This window comes from Leptonychotes weddellii, chromosome 3, assembly GCF_054177405.1.
Source record: "Leptonychotes weddellii isolate Sample4059 chromosome 3, ASM5417740v2, whole genome shotgun sequence".
NCBI classification, from domain to species: domain Eukaryota; kingdom Metazoa; phylum Chordata; class Mammalia; order Carnivora; family Phocidae; genus Leptonychotes; species Leptonychotes weddellii.
This window is the reverse complement of record NC_138371.1, coordinates 49,575,925-49,603,312: the sequence shown is the minus strand read 5'-3', so window position 1 is coordinate 49,603,312 and position 27,388 is coordinate 49,575,925. Positions and strand designations below refer to the sequence as shown.

General features: G+C 38.0%; 1 protein-coding gene across 22 annotated transcripts in view; it reads right to left on the bottom strand.

Moving 5' to 3' along the window:
- Positions 1–27,388, bottom strand: part of TTN (titin) — a 270,727-nt gene that overhangs the window by 86,375 nt on the left and 156,964 nt on the right. For all 22 annotated transcript variants that reach the window (XM_081814090.1, XM_081814067.1, XM_081814082.1 and 19 more), the window contains 41 exons: positions 26,427–26,516; positions 24,542–24,592; positions 23,598–23,999; positions 23,144–23,422; positions 22,570–22,845; positions 22,277–22,416; positions 21,840–21,966; positions 21,486–21,749; positions 20,301–20,567; positions 19,899–20,162; positions 19,671–19,810; positions 19,379–19,505; positions 18,989–19,255; positions 18,618–18,884; positions 17,538–17,804; positions 17,307–17,446; positions 16,690–16,816; positions 15,747–15,889; positions 12,229–12,352; positions 11,439–11,705; positions 9,638–9,735; positions 8,831–8,999; positions 8,466–8,732; positions 8,099–8,365; positions 7,732–8,010; positions 7,230–7,638; positions 7,000–7,124; positions 6,343–6,609; positions 5,331–5,600; positions 4,939–5,241; positions 4,542–4,844; positions 4,109–4,296; positions 3,905–4,019; positions 3,504–3,788; positions 3,253–3,404; positions 2,230–2,377; positions 1,898–2,075; positions 1,306–1,427; positions 925–1,212; positions 516–812; positions 207–393 (listed from right to left, as the gene is read on the bottom strand). In XM_081814090.1, the coding sequence (XP_081670216.1) occupies positions 207–393; positions 516–812; positions 925–1,212; positions 1,306–1,427; positions 1,898–2,075; positions 2,230–2,377; positions 3,253–3,404; positions 3,504–3,788; positions 3,905–4,019; positions 4,109–4,296; positions 4,542–4,844; positions 4,939–5,241; positions 5,331–5,600; positions 6,343–6,609; positions 7,000–7,124; positions 7,230–7,638; positions 7,732–8,010; positions 8,099–8,365; positions 8,466–8,732; positions 8,831–8,999; positions 9,638–9,735; positions 11,439–11,705; positions 12,229–12,352; positions 15,747–15,889; positions 16,690–16,816; positions 17,307–17,446; positions 17,538–17,804; positions 18,618–18,884; positions 18,989–19,255; positions 19,379–19,505; positions 19,671–19,810; positions 19,899–20,162; positions 20,301–20,567; positions 21,486–21,749; positions 21,840–21,966; positions 22,277–22,416; positions 22,570–22,845; positions 23,144–23,422; positions 23,598–23,999; positions 24,542–24,592; positions 26,427–26,516 (8,746 nt within the window). The remainder of the gene's footprint in view (positions 1–206; positions 394–515; positions 813–924; positions 1,213–1,305; positions 1,428–1,897; positions 2,076–2,229; positions 2,378–3,252; positions 3,405–3,503; positions 3,789–3,904; positions 4,020–4,108; positions 4,297–4,541; positions 4,845–4,938; positions 5,242–5,330; positions 5,601–6,342; positions 6,610–6,999; positions 7,125–7,229; positions 7,639–7,731; positions 8,011–8,098; positions 8,366–8,465; positions 8,733–8,830; positions 9,000–9,637; positions 9,736–11,438; positions 11,706–12,228; positions 12,353–15,746; positions 15,890–16,689; positions 16,817–17,306; positions 17,447–17,537; positions 17,805–18,617; positions 18,885–18,988; positions 19,256–19,378; positions 19,506–19,670; positions 19,811–19,898; positions 20,163–20,300; positions 20,568–21,485; positions 21,750–21,839; positions 21,967–22,276; positions 22,417–22,569; positions 22,846–23,143; positions 23,423–23,597; positions 24,000–24,541; positions 24,593–26,426; positions 26,517–27,388) is intronic.

Sequence of the window (27,388 nt, the reverse complement as noted above, 5' to 3'; positions counted from 1 at the left end):
AAAGTAAATATTTTATAGTAAAGAAATTAAGAAATGTGCCCTTAAATGGAATTTACATCATTTTTGAAATTATGTGGTAACACAAAATATAAAAATAATTTAAAATTTTATGGTAATATATAAGAATGTATATCAAAAGGAATGCTAAAGAATAAAAAATCATATATAGTGCTATCTTAACATCTTGATGGAGATATTGGACATACCTATATGTTGTGTCCTTTACTGGCATCTTATTGCATCTGACCCATTTATCGGTATCAGGATCTAATCTTTCAACCCAGTATCCAGTGATTGGGCTGCCACCATCATCATCTGGCTCACACCATGTGAGAGTAACTGCATCTTTAGTTATATCAGAAGGTTCTAGGCGAGTTGGAGGTCCAGGTGGATCTATAGGCAGGATAATGATACAAGTGTTACATGTCCTATATATAAATATGACACCCAAATCCAAGTTTGACACAAGAATCTTTTAAAAAAAATTTTGGCCAATGGATTAATGAGAAACTTACCAAACTGAAATTTAGCTACTATTGGAGAGGCCTGAACTGGTTCACCAACACCATACATGTTTTCTGCAGCAACTCTGAAGATGTATTCTTTGTTGGGTGTTAGTTTGGTTGCCTTGTAGTTTGTATCCTTGACAGTTGATGAGAGCTTATGCCATACTTCACTGTCAGTCGCTCGTCTCTCCACAACATAGTTTGTGATTTTAGATCCACCATCATCACGTGGTGGGTTCCATGTTAGAAGGCATGATTCATTGGTCACTTCTGTGATGTCAAAAGCGGCTGGTGGTCCAGGTTTGTCTGTGGAGGACATTACACACTCAGGGAAAAAACCATTTTTTTTACATCCTGCTTGATTTCAAAAAGTAACTGCAATGAGTTTGCCCAGTTTTGAAATGACGGCCTCACTCACCTAAGACGTTCACTTCCACCACCGCCGTGGCCCGACCACAGATATTCACAGCCTCGATGATATACGTGCCGGTGTCACTTCTCTTACTCTCCATGATAGTCACTGTGGATTTCTTAGGAACGTTTTCAATGGTGATTCTTTTGTCCTGCTTCAGAAGCTTATCGGCCTTTGTCCAAGTTATTTTAGGTTCAGGTTTTCCAGTTACAGTGGCAGGAAGTTCGATCTTAGTTCCTGCTTTTACAGTGAGACCAGCGAGGAGCTTCACGTCGAGGAAGACTTCTGGAGCCTCTAAAATTGGAAAAGATTATTTACGATGTTAGCAAGTTCAAAAGAATTAAAGGCAGAGGCCTGGTTAATAGCACAAAACCCCACCATACGTACCCTGTGTATCCACAGCCTGGATTTCATCTGTGGGTTTGCTTGGTTTGCTAAGGCCTTGCCTGTTCAAGGCCTTCACGCGGTAGGCATACCATTTGCCTTCTTCAAGACCTGTCACTTCCATTCTATCAGAAAACAAAATAGGATATTTTACTATAATGCACATAATCTGTAGTATTCATAATCTTTCTAAAATTCATACCTACTCTTGATAGAATATTACTCCTTAAATTAATTCTGGATTGCTTCAGTATTGTAACTAATGAAAACCTTGGAGGGGGGATAAGTTCAGCAGTACTTTTAAAAATTGGACAGGCACACCAGGGGAATTCTCAGTGAAAAAAAAGTAACAGATTTTCTAAAAGAAAAACACTCATTTTAGTGGGTAAGATGAAACATTTACTCGTGTGCCATAATTATCTTTATAAAATAATATATAAAATATAGATATTAAGTATAAATGTAAAATAAAATAGAAAATAAACAAAATAAAAATATAAATTATATTTTTATATAATTATAAAATAATTATAAAATTAAAATATAAATATAAAATAAATATAAAAATATAAAAATAGTAATTCTAAAAACCTACTTTGTTTCTGCAACTGGTTCTCCACAGGCAACCCATCGATCAGAGCCTCGTGGACATTTTTCAACTATATAGCCTGTGATGCGTGAACCACCATCATGCTTAGGTGGATCCCATGTTAAGAAGATGCAATTGGCTGTTCGATCCCTCCATTTAACATTCTCTGGTGGGTCAGGTACCGCTATAAACATTTTAAAGAGAGTCAGTCTTAGATAGGTCACCTATGAAATCTCCATATTGCCAACCCGTGCCTTTCCCCCATAACTTCAACTCCAGGTATTAAAGCAAAAATGGTAATAAAAGGCTAGATAAGAAATCATCAAGAATGTACTCACTTGCAGGAACTGACATATTTACAGGTTCATCAGTATATGCAGGTTCTCCAGGGCCACATTTGTTACGAGCACAGACTTTAAATAAATACTCTTTTCCTTGAACAAGATCAGGAACTGTGAATTCTAGGTCAGTCACAGAGTCTATAACCTGGGACAAAGAAATACAATTACTTGTTTCCAAAAAACGCTTTCCCTGAGTCAAAAAGATTTTTATCATGAGCAGGGATACAAATAGAAATTGTTTTTGATAAAGATTATTTCATATTAGGGAAAAAGTTGCAGGGGAAACACATAATATTTAAACCTTACTATGTTAAGGTGAAACTTTCATAGTCTATACACATTAAAAAGGTGGCAAAAAGGTATTGATTCTTTTCACTAGGTTGGTTATTAAAAACATGATTTTAAAGTTTTTTTTTTTTATTAGCACTCACGAGAGCATGAGCAGGGGGAGGGGCAAAGGGAAAGGGAAAAGCAGGCTCCCTGGGCTGGGCTCCATCCCAGGACCCTGAGATCATGACCTGAGCCGAAGACAGATGCTTAACTGACCCAGCCACTTAGGTGCCCCTAGAAATGGTTCTAAACCAAGGTAAAAAACAATAATGAGTAATGAGTAAATAACAGTAATAAACTGAGGAGCAAAAAAATGGTAGATTGGGCCAACTAAAATAATCTAGTGGAGTGAGAAGTCTGACCACCAGGGAATCAAGTACTTAGTGTCCTTAGAATCGCTTATAGCTTAATAGGCCATATTGGGTACTTATCAGGTACCAAATGAATAGGTTAAGTTTTATTTTTTTGTAAACTTAGTAGAAAATTTGGTAAGGCACGAAATAAGGCAATTATAACAAATCTAGGTTGAACTACCTCAGGAAGCATTAGCATCAAGGCATCTAAAAAAGTTTTTTGTTCTTTTTCAGCAAGGCAAAGTGAAACCATATAAACTTTGCATGGCATCCCAACATACTGGGCTTTCCCCTGCTCTTTTTTTATGGAGTTGGTGCATTGCTGCTCAAAACTCACTTTAGTCCATGTTTTCCGGCTGACTTCTCGCTTTTCAACAACATATCCAGTTAATGGACTTCCTCCATCATCATCTGGTGGTTCCCAAGTCAAATGTACTGAGTCTCTGGTTATGTCACTAAATTTCAGTTCTTTGGGTGCACTTGGGCGAGCTGAGAAAATGCAGTCAGAAATCAAGATAGGTAATAGCTTGAACCAATATTTGTTAATACTGTCAAATCACCTTTTATAACAAAAGTTTAGGTCCTTACCGATTACATTGACATCAATTTCCCCAGAAATTGCTTTCACACGATTTTCTAATTTCAGTATATAAATGCCCTTGTCTGGACGTTCACTTGGAGAAATGACAAGTTCAGCGTAGGCAGATAAGGTTTTCATTTTCACACGGTCCCCTGCTTCTAGTACTTTATCTCCAAAAGACCAGGTTGCACTTGGCCTTGGATAGCCTGTACTTGGAACCAGGATCGTGATAGGATTCGGGACAATAACTTCCAGACCATCTTTAAATGCACTTAAATCCATTGTTGGTTCAACTACCAAGAAGAAAAATTAATGAGTCTCTGGTACTATATTTAAGACACCCCCCCACCCACCCACCACCAAGTAGCTATGCGCTATTCCCAAATCTAAAAACAAAATATCCACTTACCAAATGCATCATCAGCAGTTAGAGGACCAAGAATTTCAGATGGATCTGAAACACCAGCTTCATTTTCTGCAGATACTCGATATAAATATTTATTTCCTTTTTGTAATCCAGTAACCTAAAGTTATGAATCAATATTTGTAAAAAACACATACATTTAAGTCCGTGATCGTACACTGAATATTTTTATAGATGCAAATTCCCTACCTTGTAAGTCAGTTCAGGGACAAGTTTCTTATTGCAACGAATCCAATTATCTTTGCCTTCTTCACATCGCTCAATTATATAACCCAATATTGGGCTTCCTCCATCTTTCAGAGGAGGCTCCCATGTGAGCTGAACTGATGACTGAGTCTGATCTGAGGAATTTAGGTTCACAGGAGGACTTGGTCGCTCTGGAATGGAAGAAAGAGTTGGAGCACACCATTTAATTCAGTGATAATTTATTAATGTATCATTTCTATCATCCCCATTAAAATATTAGGTTTACTGAATTCACTGAATTAAGTAGGCACAGTCTGGATTTCTATGATTTTGTTCACATCTTTCTGATATTCTACCTTTTCATTAACTTTATTTTAATAGGCCTAATTTCTAGGTTTCATGAAGTAATTATTTCTTTTTTTTTTGATGGGCTTACCAATTGGATCAGCAACTTTGACAAAGGGTGTTGCTGCACTTGGTTTCCCAACTCCAATTCGGTTTTGGGCTCTGACCCGGAAACTGTACTCCTGTCCTTCCACCACATCAGTGACAGTTGCAGACAGGTCTTCAGCTCTTACGGTCATGGCAGTGTCCCATCTGATAGAAGTCTTATCTCTTAATTCGATAACGTAGTTTGTGATCTCAGCTCCTCCATCATACTCTGGTGGCTCCCATGTCAGTGAGACCCCAAATCTATTTATGTCAGTGATGGCTACATTCAAAGGAGGGCCTGGCACATCTGGATTTCATTACAGAAGAAAACATGGCTTTGGGTTAAATCAGGGATAAAAGCAAAGATAAGCTCGTTTGCAATTTACTTAAAAACTTCTTACCGTATTTACTCCTTGCTTCTACAGGATTGTCAGTTTCTACTGGTTCACCAGTGCCAACTCTGTTTCTTGCACTGACACGGAATAGGTACTCAACTCCACCTTTTTGTAGTCCAGTGACAGTAAACTCACAACTGTCTGCACGATCAGTGGCCAGAACCCACGTCTTCCTTTTGATGTCACGTCTTTCAACAACATAACCTATGATTTTGCTTCCACCATCAGTTAATGGCTCTTCCCAGCCGAGGCTTACTTCACCATCAAATGTTTCTGTCACTTCTAAGTTACGTACTGGCCCTGGAACATCTGAAATTCATGTATAAAATTTTTTTTAGTGTGTTACTATGCTTTTAATTGTGCTTTGCCAATTGAGTCCAGGTGATGCAAGGGCTTACCAATAACTTTTAAATTGATGAATGCTTCTGCTTTTCCATGTCTATTCTGAAGCACAATTTTATACCTTCCTTTGTCTCCTTTCTTAGCTTCTAAAATTCTGAAAGAAGTTTGTTCAGCTGTCGTATCAACAGTTTTTGAAGACAGAGGTTCATTTTCTTTAAACCACTCAGCTTCTGCTTTAGGGTAGGCATCGTAGGGCACCACCATTGTCAGAGGCTGGCCAACGTCAACCACAAGATCTTGATCAGCTGTCTTGATTTTAGGTGCAGCTAGTGAGAAAAAGAACATGTGAATGCTTTTGAGTTATGTATTATAGTCCAGCTACACCATAGCTTCTTTACTATGTATTTGTTAGCAAATATTGGTTACATAACCTTGGAAGTATATCACAATAACTTTAGAGGAGAGAGAGCTTCTTTGCAAATTGTCAGACTTGAGAACAGAGGATTAAGAATGATCTAAAACCATAAAATCTCCTTTCTTTGCCAAAAATAATAATAGAGAACTAAATATAGTACAAAACATGTTTGTTTGTTTTTATAAAGTAAGCATGTCATACTTAGTTCAAGATAAACCAAAATTTTTATGTACAAGGGAATAATGGCTTTTTCAGAGTGACAACCCACTAGGATGTCTTGGAAGCTAGAGTGAGGATGAGAACAGACCTAAGAGGCTCCAGAGGGGTTTGGAAAATAGAAGAGACCAGAGCTTTCTCTAGGACTGGGTTTTTGGGGATGACTCTCAGGGCAATATGTTAATTCTAGGAATTAATGAACAGCCACCATGTGCCAGCACCTGTTCAAGATTCTAGCATGTAAGGAAGAATGCTTTCAATGACCTCTTACTCAGGACACTTTGTGGTAAGAGACATTAGAAAAGTTACACGTGGACAGAGCCTAGCAGAAATAAAAGGCTCTCACGAGCATCATCTCATTAATTATGAAATCTGAAACTTAACGGAGTTATCTGTGATATTGTGAGGATATTTGAAAATAAAAGAAAGGGATTTACCTGCCAGTTCAAGCTTAGCTCTGGCTTCTTTGTCTTTGGCAATAAATCTGTATTCACCCTGGTCACGAGGTTGAATATTACAAATCTGTAGCCTGTGTATCTTTCCTTCACTCATCATCTGGTGTTTGTCACCCTGAACAATAACCATGTTATTTCTTAGCCACTGAACTTCCACCTTATCTTTGTTGAGCTCAGCAAAAAAGACAACATCAGCACCAGGGGCCTCAAGAATATCCTGGGGAGGCCTGATGATCTCAACAGGGATTTCTGAAAAGAAATGTAAAATGAATACAAACATGTTCATATTTGGGTTAATCACCTTTAAAAACTGGTACTAATAGCAGGAGGGGAAGAATGAAGGGGGGGGAATCGGAGGGGGAGATGAACCATGAGAGACGATGGACTCTGAAAAACAAACTGAGGGTTCCAGAGGGGAGGGGGGTGGGAGGATGGGTTAGCCCGGTGATGGGTATTAAAGAGGGCACGTACTGCATGGAGCACTGGGTGTTATACGCAAACAAAGAATCATGGAACACTACATCAAAAACTAATGATGTATGGTGATTAACATAACATAGTAAAAAAAAAGCAAAGTAAAAAAAAATAAGAAAAATAACTGGTACTAATATCAAAATTGTCCTTTCACTCAGTGTGTACCTTCCACAAAAAGTCTGGCTCGAGATTTTCTGTCTTCTACTCCACAAGCATATTCACATTCATCATCCAGCCTGCAGTCTTTTATAATGAGTCTATGTGTACTTCCATCTTTTTCAAATTTGTATCTAAGAGAGGAGATCGAATTATTTGTTAGCTTGCATAATGATCACTAAATTGTCAAGCAATTAACAGGTAGTTACAGAAATAGAACTTCAGAGGCTTTCACTTACTTTTTGCCTTCTTTGATTTCTCTCCCATTTCTGTACCATTTCACATTTGCCTTCTCTCTGGAGAGCTGGCAGGAGAAGACGGCGTCATCAAATTCAGTGACTGTCTGGTCTTCTAAGTGCTCTACAAATTCTGTTGGGGCTTCTATGATCAGAAGGTCGGCAACAGATTTATCTTGTCCAGCGGTGACCATGTATTCACCCTCATCTGGGAAGCCACAGTCCTTAATGATTAGAGAGTGCTTATATTTATCGATTCTATATAAAACACGGTTGTCAAAAGCCACCTCTTCTCCATTTCTGGTCCATTTCAGTGTTACATTGAGGCGATTCACCTTGCACCAGAATGTGACCGTTTTCTTCTCCATTGTTTCAATATCTTTAAGAGGCTCAATAATCCTGAGGTCTTCCTCTGTTGTAAAGGAGAAGAATAATGTTGACTTGAACTGTTTTCACAATAGATACTGATTTAAAAACTCTTGTTAATTCCACGTAAGTGACTTACCTTCTACTATTAGATTAGCAGCACTCTTCACATTTTCACCTCTGTGATTGGTCAGAGACACACTGTAATTGGCTTGATCATCTAATCGTGCATCTCTAATTCTGAGGGTGTAGACCAGGTCTTTTTGGAGAATAATGTATTTTGAACTATCGAAGATGGCCTCTTCATTTCTGAACCATTTGGCTTTGGCACCTTCCGTATTGACTTCACAGTTGAAGACGACTTCTTGTTGTTCCTTTACACGAGTGTCCTTAAGAGGAACTATGATCCTGAGTTTTTCTGAAAGCAACCAACAATTCTTAGAGTAAGAAGAAGGACCAAAGTAGAGACAAATGTAAGCAAACCCAAGAAGCGAAAACAAACGTACCAATTACTGTCAAGTGAGCTGCCGCTCTGGCGGCTCCAGCCATGACTACGTAAGTGCCCATGTCTTGTAATGTGGCGTCTTTCACAACCAGGATCCTCTTTTTGCCATCAGCAATGATGTCATATTTGTCTCCAGATTCAAGTGTCTTATCATCCCTCTTCCACTGGACTTCAAAGCTTTCCTTTGATATAGAGCAGACAAATTCAGCCTTTTCTCCTTCAAGTATTTCAAGGTTTTGAGGCTTTGAGAGAAATTCGGCAGCGAGTTCTGGAAAGGAGCAGTTGCAAGGTATTAAAAGCTTCAGCATTTGTACCTTAAATGCATCAAGTATGAATTCTTAAAATATGACTTGTTGTAATTTTCATACCATAGACTTTGACTTTGCCATCAGTTCGAGAACTTGGGAGTCGGCAGTTGTAGTTGCCAGCATCCTCAAGATGAGCATTCCGAATGATCAGAATTCTCTTTCGTCCATCGGTAAGGATTTCATATCTTCCTGTTTCGATGATCTCATCATCCCCTTTGTACCAAACCACTTCTGCTCCAGGCTTGGAGACTTCACAAACCAGTTTTATAGTGTCTGTTTCACTAACTTCAACGTTGCCAAGATTTTTTGTAAAGACAGCTTCTTCTTCTGCAAGAAGAGCAAAAAGAACAACATTGAGTTAAACTGAAAATTATTATTTTTTTTTCCAAAACATATACTTCTGTAAAGAAAGACTTCACCCTTACCCAGTACGGTCAGCATGCCAGAAGTTCTTGCTGTCCTTACTTCACAGGAATATTCTGCTTCATCATCCAGTAGACATTTGTTGATGACAAGAATGCGCACTGCTCCCTTAGATATGATGTCGTATTTTTTGCCCTTTTTAATTTCGGCACCATCTTTAAACCACTGAACCTATATTTGAGATACATAGATACTTTTATCAGTTTTCTTATTGTCCCTTCACATATGCGTCCTTAAGAGGAATTAGGATTCTGAGGTTTTTCTGAAAACAGCCAACAGGACTATGGTGTGAAGAAGAACCAAAGTGGTAAATACAAATATAACCTAAACCCAAAAGGGCAAGAACAAACTTCTTCAGTTATTGTTAAGTGAGCTGCTGTTATTAAAGATAATGGGATCATATAAGTTTTTTTTTTTCCCCCCAGGGCTTTAGATATCATGCAGACTAAGTCCTTTGTTTTTCGGATGTGTAAATGGAGACTCAAAATTGACTTGCCAATGGTAGTTAATGAGACATATAGAATTGCAGATATTTGTTCTTAGCCTAAGAACATAGCAATTTCATATGGCCCAAACCAATAATATCTGAATCTCCTGATTGTGAGTCCATTGTTTTTCAAGTAATAGTTAATGAATACTACAAAGAAAACAATGAATCAAGTATGTATTTCACACCAAAGTAATAATCTTTAATCCAAAGGCAAAGTGATACTCAGGTCTGATTCACTTTCTTTTTTTTCCGTTTTGTCTAGGCCAAAAGTAAACAAAGGTATCTGACAACACAAGAGAGCAATCATACGTTCACAGACCTTAGCATTCTCTCGGGAAATTTCACACTCAAACCGAGCCATTTCTTTTTCTTTAACTTGAAGATCGGTGAGTGGTCTTAAGAATTCCACATGAGGAGCTGTAAGAGAAAGTCATCAGAATTCAAAATGAGGTTTCTAGCAATTTACTCTGACATTACTGTGGTATTTATTAAGAAAAAGTTAGTCTTTTGCAGGGCCTTTCCATCTTAATAGGCTACAACAGACTTTGAAAGCACTTGGAGCTGCCATTCATGTATACTTTCCCTTTTTTTTTTTTTTACGTATCTCTCTAGGTTTCATAAAACTATGTGGCATACTATATGTCCAACTGATTATATATCTATATCTACAACCTATAAATCACCAACAAGGTTCTCCTGAATGATGGCCGAAAGAAAAATTCTCATTGATACTGCTCCAGAGTTGAAAGCTGATATTGTCAAAGGAAACACCAATAGCAAAGAAACATTATTTTATTTAAGACAGGCTAAATAATCTTTGAGAAATTAGCAGAATTCAACAATAATGCAGCTTGAAGTGCTATAACCAGTCTTGTCTATGGTAAGAGGCAAGAGTCTGCAATTGAAATCACACATACTTAGCTTTTTTCTTTTCTTTTTTTTTTTTTATGCTTCAAAGATGTCACACATAAGTCAGGCATCTATTAGTGCAACAAAGGAATGTGTTTTGTATGGGTGGGTGATTTGTTTTTTTTAAATATATCTCATTTCATTTGTTTCCAGAATTAAGTCAGCAGATGGTGGGATCAGAGAGCTGCCCCCTTGCCCCTCCTTCTTTTAGGGCTCCTTGTGAGTCCTTCCCAGGATGATCGTTCTTGATCAGTGAAATTCTGGGACACAAACGCTGGCCAGTAGGCTTGAAGATATGCTCATGGTGGCTGAGGCTTCTTGGCGTGGTAACAAAGTAGATGACAAAGGGATGAAGGAGACCCAAGAAGCTACTCTCTCATTAGCTAAAAGCAGAGCGACCACAAAGAGGAAAGAATAAAACAGTACAAGATGCATGGAAGCACAATCAAAGCCACTATTTTGTAGCTGTTGACAGATGGGAAGCAACTAAACCAAACAGCAGCTATCGCACAAAAATACAGACTGAAAAATGTTGTCACTGGACAAACGAATGAATGAAGAAATGAGCTAGCATGTGACATTTAGAAACAAGGTGTATCTTTCACCAAAGGAAGAAGTAATGCTAAAAACCATTAGTGTTCTCTTCATTCACAGGACTTCAAGAATCCAGTCTTCACTCCATCTTATCACCCTTTCTTATTTTCAGAGATAGCATTATGTAAGTGGGCTTTATCATATTACAGCGGACTTTAGCATGATCCTATTCAAACTGCAATTTCATGCTCATTTTCTAGTTGTTCCTGAGAATTCATTTCTTTCCAAGTGGAAATTGCTTTCCTTTTTTTTTTTTTTTTTTAAAATCATGACTCCTTTCTTGTCTCTTTCATTCAATTTGTCCTTATCTGTCTCAGGATATTCCTATAGTAGGTTTAGCCCCGTAGACAAAGCATACCTCTGCTCACTAGTCAGAAGCACAGTGAAAGTGATTAATGTGTCCTTATCAGACCAGATGTAGTAGAATAGCTTGTCTTTCCTTTTCTTTCTTTCTTTTTTTTTTAAACACATAAAGGATCAGGTTATGTCAGTATTGATACTATAAGTTGCCAAGAAAGCAGTTAGGCCAAGAAGGGCATGCAAAAGGTGGCAGGGTTTTTTGTTGTTGTTGTTATCAGAGTTGCAAATGAAAAGTCCCGTGTAAGAAGAATACTTACGCACGACGTTCAGGTTACATGAAGTCTTAAAATCCTTAGCATCACAAGTGTATGTTTTAATATCCTCTGGGGTACAGCCGTGTATAATAAGTTTTCTGACCCTGCCATCAGCCACAATTTCATACTTCTTGCTTTTGAGAATTTCTGTCCCGTTTTTGAACCATTTCACCTTAGCATTTTCTCTGGATACTTCACACTCGAGGACTGCGGTGGCTTCTTCTTCGACCGTCTGGTCCTCAAGAGGCTTAGTGAACTCAACGGGGGGTTCTGAAAGAATCATACTAATTAGCCAAGGTAGTTTTCCTTTCCTCCTCCAAGACTTTGAGCACCTCCTCAACTTTCTTCTGATATTGCCAGGGCTTTTTCTGTTTTTAAATTGCATTTGTTAGTTTTGATTCTACTTGGATGCTTTCCTCTAATAATGATGTTTCATCATTATTTGTACATACAGAGGAAAGGTGTTGTTTTAAACAATATGAAACATCGAGGACATAGTAGCCGCGTCTTGGTTAATAAAGTGATAGATACCCAGTTTGATAATAATTCTTCCTCCAGCCGTTTATTGAAAGCAACATAAACGGGGGGACAGAAAGAGGAAGTAAAACATATTCTAGTCCATTTTGACTCTTTTTTTTTTAAAGTAGTTTTTGAACTATTTTGTTAGGCCAAAAAGTAAAATTTGGATATTTGGTGGATTTTAATGATCTGTGGTACTCAGCATAATTGAGAGTTGACATTATTTATGAACCTCTGCATTACACATATTTTTAAAAATAAGCCTTGTAATTACCTTTCACAAAGAGGTTGGCATGAGTTTTGAAATCTTTTGCTCTTAGTTGGACTTCTCCAGCGTCTTCTAACTTTACGTCCCTCAGAGTAAGTGTATGAACTTTTCCTTCTGAACGTGGGACCACCTAGTTTTTTTGAAAAAAAAAAAAAGTACAGTTTAAGACTATATGAAACAGCAGTTCAATACATACATAGGTACATTTAATTCACTTAGGTAAATAATTTGAAATAGTGCTTTCTAAGTTGTTTTATAATCATATATAGAGCACATATGCCTTTGAAAGTGATTTTAACCAGTAGTTTGGAATCTTTTAAGAAAGTTTTAGGCTTTCCTAGTTACCCTTACATAATTATTAGGTGGCCTTTTATGTTGAAATGCCTAGCCAAATTTCTGTTTATACTTCTGTATATATATTTATATAGCCACTGAATTTATATATATGATAGAACTTAGAAAAGCTAAATCATGAAAGGAAGGAAAAAATTACTGCATATAGTAAGCTGCAATATCATGATCTTAGAATATCAAGACAAATGCTGCCATCACTATTAATATTTGGGTGAGAAATTCTTGTTGTAAATGCAACCTTAGGTGGTTTGAAGAGGCAGTCTGTAGAAAAATGAATTGTCCGAAAGAATACACCACCTTGATATGGGCTGTCATTAGGTCCCATAATTGTGGCTTGCACAATTACAAATCAGGCTACAGACAGGGCCATCTTCACAGTAATGATGCTAAGACAAGGGCATGGCTATTAATATAATGACCTTAATAATTGAGAAAGGTCAAAAACACAATAAGGGAATACAAACAGGGGAAGGTAATTAAGATATGTCCTGCATCATAGCTACTTAATCAACATGATGCTTGAATGGGAAAAAAAATTTGTTTTTGTAATGGTGTTTCAAAATAAATTTTGGACTGTGAATTAGGGCTATTCTTTTAAAGTATTTCAGATTCCAACCCATCTACAGATATAGCTTATCAGTTTACACATTGTTTTATCATTTAACTTCCTCTGAGGCTGCTCTAGAATATTCTATTACCAAGAATTTGTCTCAGAACACAATGGTTCTCAATAAATAGCTCATATACAATGTACCTTGATTATGTAAGGAAAAACTAAGCTGAATTTTGTGGTGGTTTATGTTTGTAAGGGTAATGTTAAGAAACTATCCTTTTAATATCGTTACCCTATCATGGATACATATTGCTGTAATGGGCATTATGACTGTGACCAAGCTGTTAAAGTTTAAATTCATAATTATTAAAGGCCAATTAGGACTTACCAGTGCTTTCTCAGACTGATGGCTGAAGGGGGGGGAACCTCATTTTCTCTAAAATTTTCTTTTTTGATTTCCTATTCCCATCACCTGTATTTGTTTGATTGGTGTAGTTTTGGAGGCTAAACATTTTTGCAAACTGAAGTTGAAAGGCCTGAATTAAATTGGTATTAGCAAGGTTGTTACGATAGATTTAAACAAAACTTGCAAAATGTAATAAATCACTTTATTACTTCACAGTTATATTTAAGTTTTTTTTTTTTAAAAAAGATTTTATTTATTTATTTGAGAGAGAGAACATGGTGGGGGGGGCAAAAGGAGAGGGAGAAACAGACTCCCCACTAAGCAGGGAGCCTGATCCCAGGACCCTGAGATCATGACCTGAGCTCAAGGCAGATGCTTAACTGACTGAGCTACTCAGGCGCCCCTCTTTCAGTTCTTTAAAAAAAAAAAGAAAAGAAAAGAGACATATAAATAATACAAGAGCAAGTTTATTGCTAAAGTATTTTGGATGGCTAAAGTAAAGAATTAAAATTCTTATGGCAAGAGAATCAGAGCATTGTAGTAAAGTGATCTTTTTTATTCCCAGAAAGAAGTTTAGTGACTATATATATATATTTTAAATAAAAGAAATATGGATAAGTTTTTTAGGAGTCTACATTTCAAATTAAAATAGAGTGTTTTACATTAGAACTAATGAGACTGATTTTTAATAAAAAAAAAAGCTCTTAATTTGACCAAAAGATACTCAGTAGCAAAAGAATAATATTGTCCTTAAGCAGTGTTCCTCTATTGAAGTCTTGAGTTTACAAATGTCCAAAGGATCTTGAAAAGTCAACCAGTTCTCTGCATTTGGACATGAAAGCAATGAAACTACACTTCATGGGACAAATGTTCATTTCAAAAAAAAAAAAAAAGCAAACTTGAAGGTGGAGATGCCTCTATTGCTTAGTTCAGTATTTAGAAGACCTCACTGCAGGGAAAGTGTCCTCACATGTAACTTAATTCTCATGCTGCCATTTGAATGCACAGCGGCTTTTTCTGTCCTTGGTAAAAAAGGAAACCGATTCGCCGTTACTGTCTTGTAGCAGGTGGACTTTGTCTGTTACTGAATTCCCCTTTAATCGCTCTGGTAGAATACTCGTTTTTTTTTTTGTTTTACTACAGTTGTTCAAAGGCATTTGCCTTCTTATTAATTACTTCACTCAACTTTGTGGCTCTTTGTTACCTGAATCCCTTTTAAATTATATTCCTTCACCTCTTAAAAAGTTTGATTTGAAGCCTTGATGCCATCTTTGATATTATTTTTTAAATATTGAAAAAAAATGTCCTAGAATAATATACTGCCTGTGCTTTATTTCCAACCTATGTTGGACATTCTCTGTAGGTTTTATTCCAAGAATTCAAAATTAATGGAGAATTATCAAAAGAATTTAAACAGACAGACTGTTGTGGGGAGCAGAACAGATAGCTCAATTTAGGGAAATTATATTTTGGGTCTATCTGAATGGTCATTGCAGTTTGTACTTATGGCTAAAATTTTGGGCATAGATGAACTAACACTGAGAGCTGGTTATTTCCTCAAACTTAATGTATATTTGCTCACACATGTGGATAACCTCAGAGCCCTCCTTCTTGTCACAACTGTCAGCTGCACTGTAAATAGTCCACTTGGCATTCCAGAATTTGCACAGCTCAAAGCACTTGAGGGTTAAAAATAGCTTTGTGGAAATGCTTGAAGAGCAAATCTGCCCAGAAGTTATCTCAACTACTTGATCAACTGCCTGAAATGGAATTTCCATCTTCTCTTCTTAATCCCCTTATATGCAGAACACTAGAGAGCACGGAGAGAATTAGTCACAAAACTTAATGTGGGCTGTTGTTACAAGACATCTGATCAGAAGGCCTTTTTGATCCCTCCTGTCTTCCAGTTAATCAAACAAACTATCACTGATAGCTAATGAGTGTTTGTCTTTTCCTCAAAAAACAGAAAACCTTATCGTACTTAAAATTTTTATTTCCATTTCAATAAAAATACCATCAGGTTAAATCCAACAAAGATATGATGAATCTGCTTTATAATTTCAACAGAAATCGGGCTAGAGTAGGGAAGGGGAAGGGAAAAGATGAGGAAGGGACATAAGAAAGCAAAGAACAAAGAACATACAGGTGAAGATGGAAAGCATGAGAGAAAAAGGAAGTGCAGGACATGGAAACCACACGCACGCTTTTTACCTTATCGCTAGGCTCAAGTTTCTTCCCTTTGAGATACCATTCCACCGGGATATCCTCATAAGAGAGCTCACAGTCGAAGGTGGCTGTCTCCCCTGCGGTCACTGTGACATCCTTCAGCGGCCTCAGAAGACCAATCACTCGTGCTTTACGAGAAGAAGGAAACAGCTCGGGATCACTCATTTTGTAATTCCAAACGAATAAATACACTTAGTTATTAATCTTCGTGGTTGCTCTCTTCAAGAAGGAAAGAGCTGCAGGACTGGCCGCTGTTTTAACTCTCAGGTGAATGTGGCCCCTTGGTGCCGAGAAGGGGAGAGCTGGTGGCCAGAGGGTGGGTATTTGTAGGGGCCCTTCCGTTGTGATACACGAGGTCAGCAAGAAATCTGCGCTGCATCTGTCTCTCTGCCAGGCATCAAGTTCCTCTTGCTACATGTGGTATGTGACTTCCAAAATAACTAAGACTGTGATTGGGAGAGGACAGGGGCCCCGCGATCACATAGCCTGTCCATATCCATCAAACACTTTGCACCTTCCAAAAATGTTAGCCCACACACCCCATCTCCCTTCTTGAGTCTGACGTGCCCACACAGCCGAGTTTTTCTGTGGTGTTATGGTTGTACAGCCATCAAGGGATGTGGTCTTTCAGCGTGCTGAGTTAGATGCTCATTGCATGCATTACTACTTGGAATGGAAGGAGTACACAGCAGGAGAATATGACTTGCTTAATTTTCTTTTCTTTTAAGGGCAAGCAAGGTCAGAGAAATTTCCAAAACCTTGGAATTCGAACCTTGTGTATAGTAGGATGTCAAAGAAGTAAATACAAGAAAGCCAGTTTCTGGACTTCAATAATGTTTTCTAACTAATTAAGTAATTCCAATTAACGTTACATTCATTTTCTGCAAAAGCACATCCTTTCTTTTCACCAGAAACACATCCAACTTACGTTTCACTCGGAGGTGGGCACTAGATTTCACATTGGCAGCTTGGAAATCCACCCCACCCGTCTGGTCCAGGCGGCAGTTGTGCAAAATCAGGAAGTGCATTTTGCCTTCTTCCTTGATCTCACAATCCTGTGCCAAGAGAGAAAAAAGGTTTCGTAGGAAACAATCTCTGACATTTTTTCTGAGGCCATCCTAGCTTAATGAAAGGAACGTTACAAATAACTAGTGAGGAGATTTGATGTAATTTTGAGCTCTTTTTCGTGAAATAAAGTTTGCAGGTACTATCAGAAAGCATGATGTATTCTACCTGTATAATTCGGAACCAACTAGCAGCATCGCAGGGTATCTACGACCTTATACCACCTGGATCAAAAAGAAGGCAAGTGTGCCTGTCTGTGCACATTTGTAGATCCTAGTATCTCTCTTTGGCTTAAGGTCTGATGGAGAACCCGATACCATGTTTTAAATTTGTAGATCCTAGTATCTCTCTTTGGCTTAAGGTCTGATAGAGAACCCGATATCATGTTTTAAATGCCCTGCATGCATTCTGACTTTTTGCCTGTCCTTTTTTATTTCACACAGTGCCTCTAGGTGTTGACAAGTTCAGATATAGCCTCACAGGTGTCTGGAGTAGTGCCTCTCCCTTGAGTTTCCAGTTGGCATGGATATCCTCCTCAGAGATTTCAGTTTCAAAGCGGGCCGTCTCAGTCTCCATCACCTCCACACTGTGCAGAGGCCGCACCAGCTTGATCTCCCGATCTAGAAAAGGGAAGGCGCAGCTTGCGTCATTAGCCTCTGGCAGAAATAATGCCGACGGCTTCAAGAGTGGAACTCATGGAAATCTCCTCACCTTCAATGTTAAGCTTTCCTGAGGTCTTATCTGTCCCACAGTCACAGGTATACTGTCCAATATCTGATTTCAAGGCTTTCTTTAGGATGAGTATGCGCTTCTTGCCATCCGCCTTAATAACAACATTTTTAGATGGCTCTATTTCCTTCCCATCCTTAAACCATTTCACTGGTGCGTCTGCTTTGCTAATTTCACACTGTAGAATCACTTCGTCTTTCTCTACACCAGTGTAATCTTGAAGTTTTCCGGTGAAGTATGGATCTCCCTCTGCAAGTAAAGAGTAAGTGAAAATGTTTCATTAACCACCAAGGAAATGCAATCCCTGGGAAAGTTCAAGAGGCTGCTCGCAGAGTTCTGGGCATATTTTTAAAATTGTACCAAGCTTTCACTTATTTAACATGTTTATGTTCAGAAGTTCTCTATTTGTTAGAAAGGGAACCAGTGCATGTGATTTATCAAGAACTAATCATCCATCTATCTTACATTTTGAAGTACGTTATTGATAGTAGTTTGAAAGACACTAAGAAATTTAGCTTCAAATATAATGACTTGTTCCTTTATGACTCAGCTAAATTTCTAATTCCTTTGCGAATCCATTATGTCCACCTGAAGCTTTCAGATTCACACTATTAGTTTTTCTTATATCAATAGTTTGCCATTAATAGTTTCTATATATGTTAGACTTCATATGTAATCTGCTTGATATTGAGGGGCCAAGAAAAATAATGACTTTTATGAATGTAACTTCTGTGCTTCCTCTCTTACTAGAAGTTTGAAAACACTTTCCTGAAATAATTTTGATAAAATGAGGAGATGGGAAGTATTTATAACCCTATTTTAAACATGACAGAGCTCAATAATTAAGAGTTTTATTTCTGATCTGAACTGGCTATTTTGTAAGCTTGAGTCTTCATTACTTGAGAGTCCTCATATTTTTAGGTAAAAATATTTTAGGAAGACACCTGATAAGGACAGGGGCTGCTTTCATGCAATATAACCCTTAGAAGATAATTTTATATGATAGATAACTCCACAAATTTCTGCTGAGTTTAATGTAATAAATAGAAAAAAAACACCTACCAAGCACAGTGAGTTTAGCTTCTGAACTTAGCCCCATAGCTTCCACTTTAATTTGAGAGGTATCATCAATAGAGAGGTCTTTGAATGTGATGGAATGAGTCTTCCCTTCATCGTCCATCCAGACCGACCTGCTGGTGTGCAGGCGCTGGTCGTTCTTGAACCACTTAACCCTGATGTTATCATGGGACAGCTCCACAGTGAACACAGCACTCTCCCTCTCTTTGGCTGTTACATCCTTGAGTGGGGTGAGGAATTTGAGTCGGATTCCTGTCCAGAAAAGAAAACCTCATTAATTCCCGCCCTTTAGGAGGAACCATAAAAATAAAAGCAAAAAAAAATTAAAAGGGGTCTATTTCATAAAGAATATTTACCTTCAATGATCAGTTTGGCACTTGTGTGTTTATCTTCGGCTTCAAACATGTATTTTCCTTCATCTTCAAAAGCAGCGGACTTGATCACCAGGGAATGTTTAGTGCCATCCTTTATAAGCTCAACTTTGTCATCACCTGTGATTTCCTGGGTTCCTTTCAGCCAACGGAATGTTTTGGGCTCCCTCGACACTTCGCACTCAAACTTAGCCTCATCTTTCTCAAAGACTTTAACGTCACTGAGAGGCGTGATGAAGATGAGTGGCAGTTCTGCAAAGAGAAGACGGGGTGGATGAAACCAGATTATGCTTCCGTTCATGACCCCCAGTCAGCTCAGGGTCTCAAAGTCTTGCAAAGAAAATAACAAAAGAGTGGCTGAAAGGCAGAGCATACCTTTCACTTTCAGATTGGCTGCAGATTTGGCATTGGCGGCCTGGAAGGAGACCTCCCCTGTCATATCCAGCTGGCAGTTATAAAGGACCAGAATATGCTTCTTCCCATCTTCAATGATCTCACAGTCCTATTCGGAGAGGTAGAAGAAGGACAGAGCAAGAAGAACATCATTGTCATAACTGGTGATTCCCACCAATCATCAAGACATTTTGGTCCCGAAGTCTATCTTTTTTCACCCCAAACAACCAAGCAAGCAAGCCCCTGCCTGCGTGATTGGATGATCTTGACTTACAGGGGAAGCAGTTAAAGGCTCTCCTTTTAACTTCCACTGGCCATGAACATCCGGTTCAGAAAGTTCAATTTCAAAGCGAGCTGTTTCACCGACAAACAATTCTACTCCGTACAGAGGTTTTTCCACTTTTATTAGGCGAGCTGAAAGTACACAGAGTTTCGTAAGGATGACTGAACAAATACACTGCGTGTGCAGGTAGGGTGAGTTGAAAAATTCTGAGCAACTCACCTTCAACGTTAAGATTTGCTTTTGTCTGGTCAGTGCCGCAGTCACACATGTATTTGCCTTTATCTTTAAGGTCTGCCTTTTTTATTTTTAGGGTGCGGCGCAGGCCATCCGTCTTGATAGAGTATTTTGTTGAAGGTACAATCTCTTCGCCATCTTTGAACCATTTCACTGGCACGTCTTTGCTCACTTCACACTTCAGAATAATCTCATCCTTCTCAACTCCAGTTTTGTCGTGTAATTTCACAGTGAAGTAGGGATCGGCCTCTGGAAAAGCCAGTCAACAGATCATCAGGAGAACGTGAAGATTAAAGTTTACTGGAATCACAAGTGGCAAAATATTCAACAACCACCCCCTCTCTCCATCCCCAAACTGGCTATCCAGTCATTGTTGGTCATGCTTACCTAAGACCTTCAGGTTTGCTGTGGAGCTCAGGTCCTTAACTTGAGCTTTTATCTGGGATATATCATCCAGGGTCACTTCTCTCATTTCCAGTTTGTGAGTCTTGCCCTCAGATGAGATGAGTACGGTTCTGCTCGTGTGGAGTTTGGCATCATTTTTGAACCAGACTACATGCATTTTTTCATGAGAAAGCTCACACACGAAAGTTGCTGTTTCGCCTTCTTTCACTGTTTGGTCTTCAAGAGGCGATATGAATTTCAACCTTATACCTGCAGTGTAAGCGTGGAGAATGTGCTTAGAAACACAGTTTACCTTCAGAAATAGTCCACTCTAAACTGCCAAGGTCAAAAGGATCCATTTCGCATAGCATTTATTTATTCACCTTTTCAAGTAGGATCTATCCTCCATTAAAAAAAAATCAAGGGGCTCTTTTGGTGATGATGTGACAGTAAAGTTGTGGTGCCCACTGTCACTTATCCCTATTAGAATTTGGTGTTTGTGGCATAAATCTTGAGAGTTGGCTTTTCTTTTTGTAATGCAAGTACCTGACTTCAGTTTTGTGTGCTAAGCATCCACCTCAGAGATGGCCATCTTGAGTAAACACATTGCCAGCCACAGGCTAGATCAGCAGCCAGGCTGGGCCCCTCCCCACCATGCCCCACAGGATCCTCTGTTTCTGAGACCTTGGTTGATTTTGATAACTGACCACTTGGGCAGCTTGTTTTTTTTTCTTCCCTCACTTTAATGTCCTGCTCTTATGTTTTAAATTCACAACAAAAAGTGAGCCAATAAAACCATAGACCCCTACCCTCAACCTCAATAAAAGCGGAATCCCAGGCCCGCTCTCTACCTCTCACCCCCTCCTCCAAAAAAAAAAAAAAAAAAACAACAACCCAAAAAACAAAAAACAAAAGCCAAAACCAAAACCAAAAACACCCTGGCTCTGTGGCCCCAGGTGTGCTGTGTAATTTCCAGGTCCTATAAGTAATAAACCTGTCTCTTTCAACGTTCCCTGATGGTTACTGCTGAGGGCATCTTGCAATCATAATAAGACTCACAACGGCTGGTCCAGCCACAACACTGGTTATTGATAGGCTGAGAATGGCACACACAGCATTCTATCTTTAAAGTCATATGTTTGTGTGCTTACATGTGGGATACTATATCCAGATATCATAAACTCTTACCTGTAACAAATAATCGTGCCGAGCTCTTCTTGCCCTCCACCTCAGCAGTATAGACCCCTTCGTCGTTAAACTGAGAATCATTGATAACAAGAATGTGTTTCTTTCCATCAGCAATGATATCAAACTTATCAGATGTCTTGATTATATCAGGTCCTTTAGACCATATCACATTTGCCTCTCGAGTGAGGACACATTCAAATCGAGCCTGTCGCCTTTCTGGAACAGTGACGTCCTTCAGGGGCACAGCAAAATCAAGTTCAATTTCTGAAAATCAAATGTTAAGAGTGAGGTTTCCAGAACGCACAGGGCTGTGAAATGAAGTCAAGTCCACCCCATGCGTTCTAAAGGCCATACCTTTTACTGTCAGAATGGCAGTGGTAAATGCATTAAGTGCCTGGTAAAGGACTTCCCCAGCTTGGTCCAGTTTGACTTTGTGCAAAGTTAAGAAGCGTTTTCCACCTTCCGCTTTGATTTCACAGGTCTGAAAAACAACGGTCTTGGTTAGCATTTGAATGAGATAAGTTCCAGAGAGGAGAAATGTTTCAGATCCACATATGTCTACGGATGTCCTAAAAATTACTACTAATAACAGTGAGTAAACATGTCTAGCCATGAAATATTAAAAAAATCACTGGAGCTGTCCACAAATAGTGCATCAGAGTTCTTCCCCTCTTTGAGACTTCAGAATCCTGAAAGAACTTCATCGTCATTGAACCAAATCTGAATGTCAACCTGAAGATAGAATGTGGATATTTTACATGACCGGCAACTTAAAATGGGAAATGACTCACAGGTGAGGGCCGAAGAAGTTCTCCCTTCAGTTTCCACTGTCCAGGAATGTCTGCCTCTGAGATTTCTGCATCAAAGCTTGCGCTTTCCTTCTCATAAATGGTAACATCCTCTATTGGTTTAAGCAATTCAACTTCACGCTCTGTATTGGTCAGGGATGAAAAATCGTAATGCTTTAAACAATCTAACAATGCTTTGCTTCCTTTCCTATTTTTTTTTCTTTGTTTGGTGTGTTATTTTGCCTTCTTTACACACCAAACTTATCTTTTTAGGATATAAGGAAAGACTTTTATACCTCCAAGTGTCAGCTTTGCGGGGTATCTTTTCCCTTCAATTTCCACTGCATATTCATCAATATCTTCTGGTGTAGCATTCTTGACTTTGAGGAATAGTTGTTTTCCTTCTCTTATTATCTCAGTCTTATCATTCGGTTCCATGGGGATTTCATCATATCCTTTGAACCACTTAATGTTTGGAGTTTCCTTTGCTATAATGCAGGAAAAAACAGCCGTCCCCTTTGGTTTCACATGCTGATCTCGTATAGGTTTCACCAGCCAGTCTCTGATGACTTCTGCATGAAAATAAGGTCAGAAAAAATAGTCATGACCTGAACAAGTAATAGAAATAACTTCCTTAGTAAATTTCAGAAATAGAAAAAATTCTCAAAACTGGATATAATTAACTTGCTATGATGGGTTGATATTCCCCCGTCTTAGATAAGATACAAGGCTGGGAAATAAAATTCTCTCTTCCATTTTGTTAATATAATAACAAGAAATTCTCTCTTCCTTTTGCTAATATAATAATAATAAGAAGAATATACTAGTAAGTATAATAAGCAGAACACAATTTTCCAGCCAAGTACTAACCGACTACTTTGACGCAGGATGAACATTCCAGGTTGTTGGCATTTTCCACAGTAACCGTGTATGTTCCAGCGTCGTGGTCATCTGCGTCATTGATGGTCAGGGCTCGCAATAAGCCAATGACTCCAGGCACAATTTTGCCAGGTTTCTCCACCACAATCTTCCCATCCTTCCTCCAGACCACGTCACGCTCTTTGTTTAACTCACAGCTCAAGTACAGCGGCTGTCCTTTGACCACTGTGACTTCCTCTTCAAGTGTTTTTACGAAACGCACAGGAAGTTCTGTGGAGAATTTCAGTATTAAAAATCTGCAAAGACTTTTCAATATATATACAATCTCTTCAATGATAGAAAACTTGGAAATGAGAGATTTTGACTCAAGTTACAATAAAAATTGCTAATGAGATTTGTTGTATTAAAGTTTAATAGGGATCGTATTCAGCAGACTGGAAATTACCTTCTACAACAAGTTTAGCTGTGGAGGTCTTTTCCTTATTTCCCAAACGTAAAACACAGGTGTATTCGCCGGCATCGGAAAGCTGGACATCCATGATATGCAGCTTTCTGTCTTTACCATCTGCGATGAATCTGTGCTTTGGGCTCTCACGGATATTGCTACCATCTTTCATCCAGCTTGTAATTGCAGTGGAGGGGGAGACTAAACATTCAAAGATGGCAGAAGACCCCACTGACTCTGCTTCAGTCAAGACGATGTCTTTGATTTCTGTCACAAACTTCAGGGGCACAGCCTTTAGCTGGTAAGTGAATGGGGCTTCATCAGGAGGCTTCTCTCCACCACTTCCTGGTCTTAACTTTTTCCTTTCAGCTTCTATTGGCGATGGAGTCTTTTTGGCGACACCTAATTCAAACGAAAGTTAAACGTTGAATTTGCATTTTCAGAAGGGTCAGAAGCGCATACTTGGCTGCCTGCTGGAACAAACCAGTGATAGAGCAACTTGAAGACAAGAACAGAAAATTAAAGACTAGGCAAACTGAAAGGCCAATTGAATTTATACTGCCTTCTTTCAGATAGGAAAATGAGATAGCATAGGAATCCATGAATAAGAAATGTTCTTCATTTTCTCAAGTTTTAAACCCGAATATAAAATGTCCCGATTTGGGTCTATTATTTTATCTGTCCTGTATAAATATCATGTATATGAGGAATGAAGCTAAGAATTTATAGGGTTCATTATGCTAAAATATAGTTGGTTATACATAATACCCACTTGGATAATATTAGAGGTATATTACTTGAAATGTCAGAAGACATATTAGTTTTATCAGAATCGATTAGGAATAATAAAGATTGTTTATAAATTTTGAAACTTTTTTCCCCCTTGAATGTAAAGTTTCCCAGGGTGAAAGGTTACAATTTAGGTGCAGGGAAATGACTGTTACCTTTGATGGGACCTTTTGGTTTGGCAGCCTCCTCTTTAGGTGCTTTGGCTTCTGAAATAAAAAGAAAACTCAGCATTTAAACAATTTTCAGGCCCATTTTATGCTTAGTAGTAAACCATGCAGGGTGAGTCATGTTCTTTGTTATAAATATTAATGCATGAGGAGAAATTGGATTTATTTATATGACTTCCATGGAGAATACTTGGATATTTCCAGGAAGGCATATTTTGATCAGTATCATTCTGGTCAATGTTGTGACCAAGCTAAATTACCAACATATTTAGGATTAAAAAATTACTTTCAGCAAGTGCCCTTATTCTTCTGTTTCTGGGAGAAGGCTTATTACTCTTGCCTTATGAGGAAGTTTAACTCTTGCCTAGCTATGCAAAAGATTTTATATATTTATGTATGTGTTGGTTAAGTGAACCTAGGAAAGAAGTTTCTATCAACAAGGAGTCAATGTAGGAAAAAGAAAAATGGCCCAGAAATTACCAAAAGCCAATTTTTTTTAAATTGGGCAGACAAATCCATAAAGATTAAGGAAAGAGAAGGGGTCTATGTGCTACACACATATGGATTCCTTTGAAGATTTCCCTTAGACAATGAACTAAGGCAGAAGCAAGGCAGTTCCTACATTTAGAGTTTAATGAAATTATTAATGTGGGGCAGTACAAACTGCAGAACCAGCTCTCTAGCTTCAGCCCCTGGGAATGTGAGAAAAGCTTTATTTTTACACATATTTAATTAGTTCAACGGCAGTTATTATCCTTTTCTGAGCTAATGAAAGGTATCACACATTGAAATTGTAAAACTTTAACAGAACAATGTCCAAATCATAAATATCAGTGACAAAATATATTAACAAAAATATTAAAGTTGAACTATAGCCCAAAGAATATAATATATTGTCTCATGTCATTAAACACAATAAAATTTTAAATATCTCCATAGTGCTTACTATGCGCCAGGCACTGTGCTGTTTTACCTATATTTAGTCCTTACAATAATCCTATAGGCAGATATAATTATTAATCTGATTTTACAGAGTAGGAAATTAAAACTTAAAGAGATTAAATAACTAGCCAAGGATCAAATAATTAGGACATGTATTTATCAATGATCAATACATATCAAATCAGTTTTGGTTTTGAGATTATCATCTAAGTGATGAACTGATAGTTCATGTACAACTCCTAAGTATCTTAAGTTTATACCTGAGATAGTTAATATCACTGAGTTAGTACATTTAAGGAAATTATTATTGACCTAGATTCTTATATTGATTTAAAGGCTGAACTATGCAGGTTTTTTTTTGGTCTCTCTCCTTTTTCTTATGATAAAATAAACCTAACATAAAATTTATCATTTTGGCCATCTTAGAGTATACAATTCAGTTGCATTAAGTACATTCACAATTTGCAATCATCAACACTATCCATTTCCAGAACTTTTTCATTTTGTTAATATGCAGTCTTTAAAAAAAGAACACAAATAACCAAACAAACAAACAATGACAAATGATTCCTACAGGGCATATGGGAAATTTGAATATCCACAGGCTACCTATATGTATATCCTTAGAGTGTCTGTCTTCTTAGTTTTCATCAGCCTTGAACATATTCATTACTTAATTTCAAAAGCATATAAAGCAATGATACTTTGAAGGAATGTATATTCCAATCAAAACACAGTGTGTACCCACGGGTGAGAGATTAGGTTGGGAAAGGACATCAGATGAAGAAAATTTAATCAAGAATTTATTACCCACCCCTCCCAGTTGTTGATGCCTGTTTCAACAAAAGAGGGCTTGCATTTTAATGAAGGATGAAAACTTTTATTAAGCCACTAAAACAAACAAACAAAAAGAAAACTACAGAATAACTACCTGCTTTCTTTCCAACCACAGGCACCGTCACCGGGGCAGCGATTGGGGTGGGTGCGGGCTCCACGGGAGGTGGTTTGATTATTTTCACTTCTGTAGAGAGATGTCCTTTGCATTAATATATCCATTCGTCTCTTCCTAAAATCTCATTTGGTGGCCTATTTGCCTTTTCTGATGTAACTTTGAAATTTTCAAATCACTAGTTTTTCAGAGAATAACATATTCTAACTATAGCATGATCTATATACAGTATAATGTAATAATATATTCAATATATTGCAATATATTTAATTATATTGAGTAAAAAAATAATATAATCTAAAAATACATTGGGACATTATAAATCATGAGGCATGCCGACTTTTTACTTCCTTTTTAAAAATAACTATATATTTGTTAAAACACACACACATACACACACACACACAGGCTCAAAATGGTGTCGCTTAGACCAAGTTCCCAAAATGGAACTTAACACCCAGTCTAATTGCAGTTTCAGCCTCCCCAAACACATGTGGCCTTAACTGGTCAGCCCGCAAATTTTTCTTTCCATCAGCACCAATGAGTCTGTTGGTTCCTCTCCATCCCCCAAAGAAAGAATGAAATAATCTACATGATAAAAAAAAAAACAAACCCGCTTTTTCCTCTAGCAGACAACCTCCTCTACAACAATCCTTGTCTTTTGCTCATGACTTTCCTGTCCTCACCCTCTGTCTATAAAAACCTTCCATTTTGTATTAACTCCTTGAATTGACTATTTGCTAGACAGGGTGCTGCCCCTTTCATGAATTGTTTAGTAAAGCCAATTAGATCTTCACATTTGCTTGGTTGAATTTTATTATTTGACACATTCTTTGTAAGAAGCATGAAGGATTTCCCTGATGCCAAGGGATGTTGAGCACTTTTTCATGTGATAAAGAAGATGTGGTACACACACACACACACACACACACACACACACACAC